The 12,039-nt window shown below is 39.5% G+C and overlaps 1 protein-coding gene across 1 annotated transcript in view; it reads left to right on the top strand.

Annotated features, from left to right (window-relative positions):
- The window catches only part of LOC129088943 (neuropilin-1a-like), a 74,653-nt gene extending 63,866 nt beyond the window's left edge, over positions 1-10,787 (top strand). The window contains exons 14-18 of the mRNA XM_054596224.1: positions 2,594-2,731; positions 4,284-4,585; positions 5,680-5,776; positions 5,890-5,934; positions 6,782-10,787. Of these exons, the coding sequence (XP_054452199.1) occupies positions 2,594-2,731; positions 4,284-4,585; positions 5,680-5,776; positions 5,890-5,934; positions 6,782-7,056 (857 nt within the window). The 3' untranslated portion in view covers positions 7,057-10,787. The remainder of the gene's footprint in view (positions 1-2,593; positions 2,732-4,283; positions 4,586-5,679; positions 5,777-5,889; positions 5,935-6,781) is intronic.
- The last annotated feature ends 1,252 nt before the right edge of the window (positions 10,788-12,039 follow it).

Here is a 12,039-nt window from a genome sequence, read left to right as displayed (position 1 = left end):
ACTTTGTCAAATGGCCGATGTTATTTGTGACATAATGGTTATTTTAGTTACCTGTTACCCATGTTCTACATAGCCATGGTGTGAAATGTGATGGCAGAATTCACATGAGACTTGTTTTGGTTTTAGTTGACTAAGATTTGTTTCGTCGATTAGTCTTTTTTGATGCCTTTTTCATGTTAGATGACTTATTTCCAAGACACTTATGTGCAAATCTCTGGTAAACGCAAGATTTAAAGAGATGCTGTGGTATTAGAAACTCAAAAAACGAGTATTAGTCAAATAAGAATTTATTTTGTCAAGAACAGCAAAACGAAGCAATGTTATCCTGCAATTCCTTTTCCCAAGTCATGGCCTCATGTTTTTGAGGCTTTCTTTCTTTCTCATGCTTCCTTTTAAGGATTTTTAGGGCCTAAAGAGGTAAAGAGATCAGATAAGACTAGAAAAGATTATAATCTTTATGGGAGGGTAAATGTAAGTGTTGCAGCAGTACAAGGAGAGAGATGAGCACAGATAAATAGAGAAAGGTAATATAAGTAATGAATAAATAAGTATGTAAAATGAGAATAGAGCACAATAATAACCTCATGAAAACAAGAAGAAAGCAAGAGAGTTTAAACATAATTTATGTTGTATTTATCTTAATTCCTTTAATAATCCTTCAGATTTGTCCTCCAGTAATAGTGATCAAAGAACAACAGGTTGAAACCGGCTCAGGTTCATTTGAGGTCTGAACTCATGACCTTCAAACTGACACCGTAAACTGGGAGATATGGTTTGAAAATATTTGATGCATCTTTCCAAAAAGCCACCAATGAAAATGGCAATCACATTTTTGACCATTTGCTGGTGTCGGTGCATTGATGGACATGAATGTTGATGAGGCTGAACTCTCTCCACATTCAAAGTCAGCGCTCGTCATCAGTTTATAATCCCTCTTGAATACGCCAAGTTCAGTTCATTTTGGAGGAAACTGCCAACTGGAGGAGGAGAGTGATGAACCGGCTGAAAGGTAAAAAAGATAGTAGCAGCGACGGGGAGACAAAGAGAGAGAGAGCCTGCAAGAGGAATGAATAGAAACGAGACAGAAAGGGCAGGAAGAGAAAAGGAGAGTGAAGGTAAAAGAGCGCAGAGGAGAGAGAGAGAGAGAGAGAGAGAGAGAGAATAAAGGCCTCTTGGGTCTCAATTAGCCGTGTTTGAAGCGTCGCGTGAAGACAGCTGCAGGTTGCAGGCGGGTGAGAGAACTACATCGGTCATCTCTGCATCCTATTAGCCTCTCACAAGCAACACGACTGCTGGTTCAGGTAGAAAGGAGTGACGTGGATGTAGTTTTTTATTGATTTCTTTCCCCCGAGAGGCCACATCTGCATGTTGGTGGAAGATCCCTCCATTCCTCTCTCTTGATGTTCTGATCCTAAACATCTGTACGCGTTGCCGCTGTTTTCTATCAGCCCTGTTTTTATCCATCGTATACAGTTACAAATGTCTCACTCCGTCTCTCTCACCCCGGGTCCATCTGCACAAGGCCTCTTTTTGTTTCCAGTTATATGTTTTTCCACAAGCTATCGGTTTATCGCGCGTGTACAATAAAGCAGAAACAGCTTTCTGATATTGATGTAACAAGACTTTCTTCCTTAGGCTAAACTGGAGCCAATTTTAGTGGGAGAACACCACACATGATTGTAGTTTGTAGCCTGGTTTTACACCATCAGATAGGGGTTCAGGAGTATTTTGTACAGGGGTTGGAAAACAGAGAATTGGTTGCAATACTTTTACAGAGAAGTTCAAATCCTGCATACTCACACAGCCGAACAATCACTAACCTTGATTGTCGAAGTGACAAACACAAATTGTCAAACGTAGCTCCTTTTTGAGTTCAAAAAGAGGGTTTCAATCGCAGCAAGACAATCAGTCAAGAACTTCCGTTAAAGCACAGCGAGGTCTTGACTTGGTGCTTGATTTAATTTCAAGGATACTCATTTCTCTATGGTTGTTTTTTTTTTTTTAAGAACCCTTTGAAACTCTGCCCGATGCCACAGCCCGGATAGAATATGGAAAATGGGAAGCCAGTGAGGGATCATGTTCTTGTGGCTGCACTGGCTGCTTCCAGGAGAGTAGGATCTTCTGGTAGACAGCATGAAGTCACTCCACATACTTATGGTGAAGCTTCTTGCTACGGGATGAAAAAAAGCGCCTGGAAAAAAGAAACATAGTGAACTTGTGCTTAAGCGATTAGTCACTTAATAGAAAAAAACACATAATAGGGGCAAATATATGCAGGTTCTAGCTTCTAAATTGTGAAGCTTTTCTCATATCATGTCATTATAAGATGAATTATGAGTTTTCAACAAAAAAACAACTGAAATACTTTGACTTTGACATCTTTTGGAGGTTATTTTTCCCCTTTTTCTGCTATTATAAAGACCAAACAACAGAAACACATTTTGAAGACATGGGGTATTTACCAAACACTCAAGATTTGTTTGCATCTGTTGCTAGAAGCTCTACAACTTTGCTCCTTCTCCTTCTGACTGTGAAACTTTCAGTCTATCTACAAACTCACCTCCGTCTGCTCTTTTCCCTTCTTCCCTTGCAGCGTACGTGTGGTTCGCCTGCAACTTTGACTTCTCGTCGTTCTGCGGCTGGACCAGGGAGACCGGGACGGGGGCCGAGTGGCTCATCCAGACCAACGGGGCTCCTGCCGTCCACCGAGGGCCGACCCTGGACCACACAGGTAGGAGATGAGAGCTCACCTTTGTGTTGAACCACTACCACCTCGACAGATGTTTTGGGAAAGCTCTACATGTTACTATGTCGCTGTTGAGAGCCAGTCTGAAAGAGCTTTAACCACCGTAAGCTTTAAATAACACGCTGTGATGCTGGGGATTCACAGCAAATGAGGAAAAGATGTAGTTAGAAACTCCCGTTGGACACGTAACCTTATTCCTGCTCTAGATGACAAAGAGTTTGTGAAAAACATCACAAAGTTGTGTTGTGTTGCTCAGGGACAGACCAAAGACAGAGGCAGATAAATACATTAGTGGGTCCATATTGATGGGAACTTCTCCAGGCATAAACACTAAAGATATTCAGGTGACATTCATTCAGAGAGGGGTAGTTGCCAGTGCAAAAAAAGAAGGAAAATAGGGCCAGAAATGTTTTGAAATGAACATGTTGTACAGGATTAAAGAGATTTAAATGAGGGACATTTGGATTTGGATTTGGATGGTTCTTTTTAACAATAAAGTCAAAATGTTGTGTTTTGATATTCAGCATTTATTGAGTAGAATGGGAGCACTATAATTTCAATGTTTCTTATGGATGAATAAATTGAACTGACTTTGTCTCGGCACTTAAAGGCCAAACAAACAATAACTTTTTCTCTATTAAACTAGAATTACATTAACTACAAGATTTAAACTCCTTTTTTAGTGTCTTGGTTGAGATATGCAGTCATAGCAGGAGTTACAAACAGGCAACAAGAAAATCTGAATCAAACAGAAAAACTGTCTTAAAATCAGGAATAAAATGTCGACCACAATACTAAAAAAAGGCCGAAACTGCACCTTTAACACCCGAGAGACTATTCATAACTGTCTATGAATATGCTGTGTAGTCAGCACTGAATACAACCCACAGATGCTTTGATCCTTTAAACATTTTCTAAAATGAACTGCTGGCCTTGAAAATCTTCAGACTTTTTTTTAAAGAACACATCGCTCAGATTTATCCGTACGCCTCAGCTCTCTGACCTTCCCTCCATTCAAACCTCCAGTGATGGATGTTTGTTTTTTTTGCAGAGACTGCAGCGGCTCGAAAAAATGAATGACTTCACCTTGATTTCTTGACTTAACCAGATCACAAGTGAAACAAATGAGCCCTTTGTGTTGTCGAGTCACATCGTCTCCTGACGCGTGCTGATATTGAGTCCTTTGTTTTTCGGCGTTGTAACATCCTTGAATTGTGAAGTTCGATACGGAACAATTCCAATGACATTACGTTTATGAAAGGACAGAGAAACACTTGCAACAGGTATTTACATTAAAGTGAAAGCAATAAAGTGGATGCATAATGAACCCTTGAGGGTTTTTTGAAAGCTTTCAATGCTTGATATCAATCAAATAAACCCCTGTTTTCAATCAAAATGTATAGAAAACAGTATTTCTGACTGTGTTTTTCTTTCTTTGAGGTCTTAATTTGAAATCATGGTGCTATAGAATCAACAAATCTGCAGTAAGGGGCCCTTGAACGCATCACAAAACCTTGTCTTTTGCTGCCCCCTGCAGGTGGACCGGGGAACTTCATCTACATGCAACTGGGGGACACGGACCCACCGAGCAAAACGGGTGAGGACGAGGGTGAGGAGGAGAAGGTGGCCAGCCTGGCCAGCCTGCCCATCACGTCGACCGACGCCGACCTCTGCATGTCCTTCTGGTACCACATGTTTGGGGAACACGCAGGGGCGCTCCACATCAAGCAGAGGAAGGAGGTGGAGGGGGGCCAGATCCTGTGGATGGTCAGCGGCCACCAGGGCAGCAGGTGGAGGGAGGGTCGAGTCCCACTGCCTCACTCCAGCGTCTCATATCAGGTAATCATTCATTTGTCCTTTTATTGGGGTAGAATAACGACTGTGAAATATGCTTAAAGGTGATTACTTTTAGCTTTTCTATTCAAGACTTCAAAGTTTATTGTTTTAGATAAAGATCCTTCCTTCTCTCTTTGGACAGTTTTTGTTTCAATACAACATCTGCAAAGCCTTCAAAGAAAAATGCAGCAAAACCAGAAAAATTGTGACACAAAATAAAATAAAAAGCACTGAGTTGGAACCGCTACACAGGAAACTAAAATGTGCACTGTGATAGACCTTTGGCTTTTTGGGTGTTCCCTTGCCTCTGGCACAATGCATGCTGGGAGAAGAGGATTACTTTGTATAGAGAATGGATGCATTGAAACAAATCCTCACTGATTTTGTTTTATCTTTCCATATTGCATTTGAGACAAAAAGCCTGAATGCGATATTTTCAGGTAAATAAGCAAAACAGTTTAGATTGATTATTTAAACAGAGGTTCCCAAACTATTTGGCTTTCAACCCCTTAAAAAAAGTATCTTCTTCCAATTTTTTTAAATATTTGTTGAAGCATTTAATGCATTTATTAGAGTAGATAGTAGAGACATGACAGGAAAAAGGAGGGAGGGATCTCTCTCTAAGTTTCTTTTTTAAACATGGATTTTTTGTTTATTTTTTTTCAGTTTTTTAAAACACATCTCATTTGTTTTTTTCTCATTTTTATTTTCTTATCTTATCTTATGTTTTATGTTTATACTACTTTATCTGTAAAAAAAGAAATACATGTATGTATATATATATATATATATATATATATATAAATGAAAAAGGAGGGAGGGATATATATATAAAAACACATCTCATTTGTTTTTTTCTTATCATCTTATGTTTTATTTTGTTACATTGTATTTATGTTATTACCCCTTGTATTTATTTTGCAACCCCTTGTTGGGTCACGTCCTAAAGGATGGAAAACGCTGATGCCAGTTTTTTTCATTTCATATTGCACATTTAGATAACACTGTTTGTTTGGTTTGAAATAATTGAGCATGTAGCATCATAGCTATCAGAGTGTCTCCTGTTTCAATGAGTCCATGTGTGTCGTGATGTGTAGGTGGTGGTGGAAGGCTTAGCGGACAGACGCAGTGCAGGTCACATAGCCGTGGACAACATCCAGATCATAGATGGAGTCAACGCTGAGGACTGCAAGGGTGTGTATTATGATAGAATAGTGGACTGTGCAGTGATGTGCTGGTCCAAAAGATGTTTTGGTGTCACAATTTGGTTTCCCATTAATCTAATGGACGCTGTTGTCTTCCTCCAGATCCAGAAGGTCCTACGTCTCCGCCAACTGAGATCTTCATCATGCGTAAGTTTACACTTCAGACTTAAGTTTTGTCATTATTGTGTCATTGCCTTCATTTATGTTGCAAATACTCTTAACATGTTTCCAAAAAACACCAAAAAAGTCTAGACTGATAAACAGCACTGAATGTAAGAGGAAAAATATGTATTTAAGAGAATTTTGTGGAACTGTCCCTTTAACATGACTCATGACCAGTTTTCCAAAGCCCACCTTATGTTTCCCTACTTCATTTAAATGACAGAGAAATAGACAGTCCATTATCACAGACAGCATTTGTTTTCCTCTGTAAATGTTACATTTACGCAGTTGTGTCGTCTGAGTTGAAGCCTGTTCTTTGGTGGTACGACCACAAACGATGTAAGAGTCTGCAGCTAAAGAGAAACCACGGCATTCACAAGTTCTAATTCTAGGCAATCAAACCCAGACGAAAAAACAAATAAATAAACATGGATGTAGTGAAAGGAAAGAATGTTTGGTCATTTCTGGAAAATGTTGTCTTTTGTGCTTTATTACATTACATTACATTGCATTAGAGTCATTTAGCAGACGCTTTTCTCCAAAGCGACTTACAGTCAGTAGTATGTTACATATCATTCACCCATTCACACACTGATGACAGGCTACCATCAAGGTGCCACCATCAGACTCTAACTAACATTCATCATCCAGTCCACACCGATGGCCTTCAGGAGCAACTTGGGGTTAAGTGTCTTGCCCAAGGACACATCGACTGCCGAAGCCGGGTATCGAACCACCGACCCTCTGATTGGAGAACTACCTTGCTCTCCACTACGCCACAGCCGCCCCCCCATTTGAATGGAGCATAACTGTCTCTGTCTCTATTTTGCAGCGATGGACTCCTTCTCTCAGGAGACCAGCGAGCTGGGAGGCCCGGGCAACATGCTGAAGACCCTGGACCCCATCCTCATCACCATCATCGCCATGTCGGCGTTGGGCGTCTTCCTGGGCGCCATCTGTGGCGTCGTGCTGTACTGCGCCTGCTCGCAGGGCAGCATGACGGACAGGAACTTATCAGCCCTGGAGAACTATAACTTTGAGCTGGTGGACGGCGTGAAGCTAAAGAAGGACAAGATGAACGGACAGACTAACTACTCAGAGGCGTGAGGCGGGTGGGGTGTGGGGGGGTAAGAGAGGGACGGAGCTGTTAATTGCTCCGCGTGGACTCGTGAAGCAGCCAATCAAGTGGGAGGAACAACCACCGACGGGACGGCAGGGTGGGCTGAAAGTGAGCCAATGTCATTTAGTTTTTTCTCAGGAGCTGCAGTGGAAGGGACTGACCTGTAGGGGGCACTGTGTATAAAGAACCTGTACAGCGGAGAGAGAAAAAAAAACAAAAAAGAAGAAAACTAAGGATTCTATTTGTTGTTTTTTTGGCGTGTTTTGTTGATTTCATGTGATCACATGCTGGTGTTGAGACCAATTCAGATGAAAGTTTGTGTACTTTAATGGAAAGATTATTTTTGCTTTGTTTATTTCTATTTTTATTATGTTTTTATGGTTTTTTTCAGAGTATATGTGGACTTTGCTGTTCTGATTTCTGGCTCTCTAACTGACCGTGTGAGTGTGAAAGTGTGTTTGTACATGTGTCACTTTCATATACATCTGCATTCAGTGGAGCTGTAGGGGTCGTATGTGTGCATCACACTCATGTATGTGTGTGTGTGTGTGTGGGTGAAGGCGGGGCATCATCGTGACCCCGTTGACCTGTGTCTAGTTCCAACAGTGCCTTTTATTTTTATTTTCCTCCAGCTTTTTTGTTGCCTTGTTTTTCTGCTGGTTGTTCTCTCATCAGCTGGTGTTCCGTCCGTCCGTCCGTCCGTCCAGGGTTCCTACACAAGAACTTTCAGCAGATTGTGATGATACGACTACACATGTTTGTGTCGTAGTAGCGTGCTGTCAAGTACCACATGTGTCGGTGTAGATCTGAGGTTCTGACACACGTTAGAAATGTTTTAAAAATCCAAGTAAAGCAGGTTTAGGTTTCTGGAGTTTCAGAATGGAAAAAAAATGTGCAGGAGCCCTGAATGCCTCATGTTCATGGCACATGACACATCCGACATATTGTACATAGGTTTTAATATATTTGAGCGCCTTTTTCTATATAGAAAAAAAGACACCAGTGCCGCAGTATCCTTTCTATGTTGGAATCAAACTCGCCCTGAACTCTAAAATGTACAGAAAGTATTCGTTTTTATCACACGGAAACACAAACATGTTTCTTTGTGTTTCTTTGTGTTTCTTTTGATCTGGTGGCCATTTTGTTTTTATTGTTGTTTAGTTTCTGTTTGTGCTCTGGGAACAGTTTACAACGATGGAAACGGCTTTGAGATTATGGAGAGACGCCTCAGAAATGCCTCATGGGAAGTGCTGTTCTTGTACAGGGTAAAACGGACAACCTCAGTACCGCCAAGACGATGACAGAACGTCAAGGATGGATCATCGGGATTGAAATACTTTTCACTGCTAATGTTTCTCGCCGGCACACAAAGTGACTGTTGGACATTTTACCTGAAGTGTGTCCAGCCATCAGAGAGACGTCCATCAACATCTTTAATGGAGCTGACAGGATGTGGACGCTTCAGTCAGGACTGAAAGACTAAGAATTAATGTTTGCCATGACAATGCTGTGTTTTTTCCCCCCGGTGTCGACTATCAGAGGAGGAATCTTTGAAGGATCTAAATGATGTTAAACAACCCCAAACAGGTGGCTGACTAAACCTTATCACACCGTCCAATTCTTGCCTCACACGTCCATTTCTCTCCAGTTAAAGGGGCTAAATTAAGAATCCTAAAAATGTACGTTCCAATACAAAAAAACTGCACTGTGAATTACAAGGGAAACGTATTTTGACTGCTGGTGGTGTCCCGTTTGAACCAAGTACTTTTGTTTTGGTTTTGTTTGGTTAGGTTTTTTACTAAACCTAGTTTTGTCAAAATACATTGTAGCATTTTTGTTTTGTTTTGTTTTTCAATTTTCAACGTTAACCGCGTGTTGCAACATGATTCAAACTGTTTCAAACTATGACAGTTAATGACGGTAGAAGATACGTTTCCCTCGTAACATAATTGAGAGTGCAGTGCAACGAAATTTTGAAGGAGACAGGGTTAAAATAACAAACACAGTTAAGTAACATTTTCATTAAAAAGATGAGTTTACAAGCTAATCAGAGCAGAGACCCAACAGAAATGCCTCTTCAACTAACAATAGGGCTCATTATTTTTATTTTTTCACTTGAGAAAAATACTGAAAATTGAATTTAAAAAAAGGTTATTAGCAGTGAAATCACTGTTTGTTCTGAGTGATTCTGCTGCAGCTTATTTGGGATTTTATTCCTTAGTCCACATTGCAAACGTTCCTCATGTAACTGTAATCTACAGCGATCAGAGCATTCGTACAGCAGGGATTGAAAATGAGATCAAACTGGTTCATTTTTAAAAACATGGTTAAAATCTGAAAACAAATATTGTCCTAATAAAACTGCTTTGTTGTGTTTTTTAGCTTTTGGTAGCTAAATGTGTTGTGATCCTCGTCACTTGTTCATAGCACTGTTTGAGTCTTGAAAGCCAGAAAAATCACCAGTCAATAACCCTCGTCAACCTCCAACAGATGTTTATTGTTCACTCTGAGATAATAAACAGGACTTTATGCCGACAGATACTTTACTCACAAAGATTAAAAAGCCATTACGCAGGCGTGATAGTTTGACATGTGGCCGCTGGCAGAACAAGGTTGTTTCCAACGTGGTGTTAAATTCAATCTGCTCATTTTTTAACTTAGCATTATTTGGCATCGTTTGAGCTCAATATGTGAAGTGAAGGCTGTTCATCAATTCTTTAGAGACACTGTTGCAAAGGAAATCACCTAAATCCGTTTTAAATTCAATCATTGTCTGGTCGCAGTGACATTTCCAATCAAATGAAGGTGCTCTGACTGTTGAGATGTCTATTATAAGCTCTCTAGAGCCACACAGGTTCAAATATATCAAATATGTTTACAGCAAAAGGCAAGATTATGGGTATCATAATGTCATTTCAGTCTGACAGAATGTGTTTCAATAAAGCTCCTTCCCCTTCAAACAAGAAAGGATGCTGCAGCACTAGATGTGAAAACAAATGTTGCACTGATATATTTAAAAAGAAAAAAAGAATCTGTGTTTATGATGTTGATTTATGAAAAGAGAGAGAGATGGAAAAGGAGAGGACAGTGTTATTGTTGCTTCTTTTTAATACAGTTTCAGATGACAATGTTATAACTCTGTAAAGTACAATTTACGGAGATGTTTTTTTCAATCTGGAAAAAGCTTATATGCGTCTCTTTGAAACGTAACAATTTTATTTACTTGGTATAATATCACCTTGTTTTTGTACTGTCACTGATGTACGTTTTATTATTTGTTTTCTTTGTATGACAAGAAGAAATGTTTTTTTTCTAACTGCTTCTGTAATTTTTTTTTGCTGTCTCAGATCCAGAAAAAAAACGAGAAAGGAAATAAGGAAGTAAAAAAAAACAAATGGAAAAGCAGTGAGGCCTTAAGTGACTAAAAGTATTGTTTGTACTTTGACTTTCTGGTCAGCACCCTGACTCATCCGTCTCTGTTGTCTCGGACTCTGATCATTGACTATTACATTCCAAAGAATTGGATCAAATAAATGTTTTAAGTAAAAGCCGCTCTGCTGTTTCTGTCCTACCTCAGAAAGGGAATAAGTTGTTTTACTGGGTCAGTTCGCCCAGAACACAAACCTCTACTGGTTTCTAGTAACGGAGATAGTTTGGGTTTCATTTGCTTTCAGTGAAGCTATGTTTTATTGAAGAAATAGGCCCTTTGTTCTTTTAATTACCCCGATTAATGGGGATGTTTTTATATAAATAGATGTTGCTATTAAGTGTAATTTAAAAAAACTGTCTGCATTGGTGGACATCACTAAAAGGTTACTTCATGGAAGGATTACTGAACGGGCCTAATGAGCAAAGTGTCAGACCTCCACCTGGCCTTCACCTACAAAATGTCAGTCAAAGAGACACGTATCAACCAGCAAGAGAATTAAAATGACCACAAAGAAACATAAAACAACTACAAAGACACACAAAGTTACCATAAGGAGACATAAAATGGCCACAACTAGACATACAAAGACCACAAAGAGACACAAAACAACTTCAAATAGACAAAAAACGACTACAAAGAGACATTAAAAGACCACAAAGAGACAAAGTGATCACAAAGAGACATAAAAAAATAAAACACAAAGGACAAAAATCGACCTGAAAGACACATATAAAGACCACAAAACGAGGTTCACACAATCCTCCACAAAATTGTAGTTTACGAATAAATTAAGGTAAGAAAAGCTTTTATTTCTTGTGTTATTGATCATTTAGAACACAAAGTAGGGCAAACAGTGTTATTCCTAAGTTAAGTTAAGCAACTTCTGTTTCCCCGGGCGCTTCATTGCAGCCCACTGCTCCTCCGGGATGGGTTAAATGCAGAGAAATAATTTCCCCATTGTGGGACTAATAAAGGCTTAATTATTATTATTATTATTATTATTAATTATTATTCCTCCGCCCTCCACGTCCCGCTGCTCTTCCTATGAAGGCGGGGTCTAACTGAGAAAGGAGAGGTTTGTTTAACTGGGGCAATAAAAAAACCCAATCTATGTCAATATATTGTGTTTTTTACTTAACCATTTTGTGTTGGGCAGTGACGCAACATTCAGTTCAAACAAGGCGGACCTCGTTTCTGTTAGAAATAAAACAGTTTTTCGGGCTGATGTTACTCTAAATCATAAGGAAACGCCTTTATATCATCACACAAGGTAAGTGTTGTTATATAAACTATATTTTTTCCTCCATATTTGACCCAGTGTGCCATGTTTAAGGCTACTGAACAAATCTTAATTTGGGCTTTGTGCAGAAAGTAGGCCATTGAGCCTCTTTTCATGACCAAAGAGGGCAGTAGATAGTGATTTTCATTCCTGAATAACTTTAAACAGCATTATTGTAATCATTAGATATTTTAACCCAACATCAAAACCATCTCAAAGGTGGTTTAAAGCATACTAAAATCGTTCATCTTTATGTTTCTT

Source organism: Anoplopoma fimbria, chromosome 3 (assembly GCF_027596085.1).
Source record: "Anoplopoma fimbria isolate UVic2021 breed Golden Eagle Sablefish chromosome 3, Afim_UVic_2022, whole genome shotgun sequence".
NCBI lineage: Eukaryota > Metazoa > Chordata > Actinopteri > Perciformes > Anoplopomatidae > Anoplopoma > Anoplopoma fimbria.
Note: the sequence above shows the minus strand (reverse complement) of the source record. Positions and strands in the feature narration are given on the sequence as shown.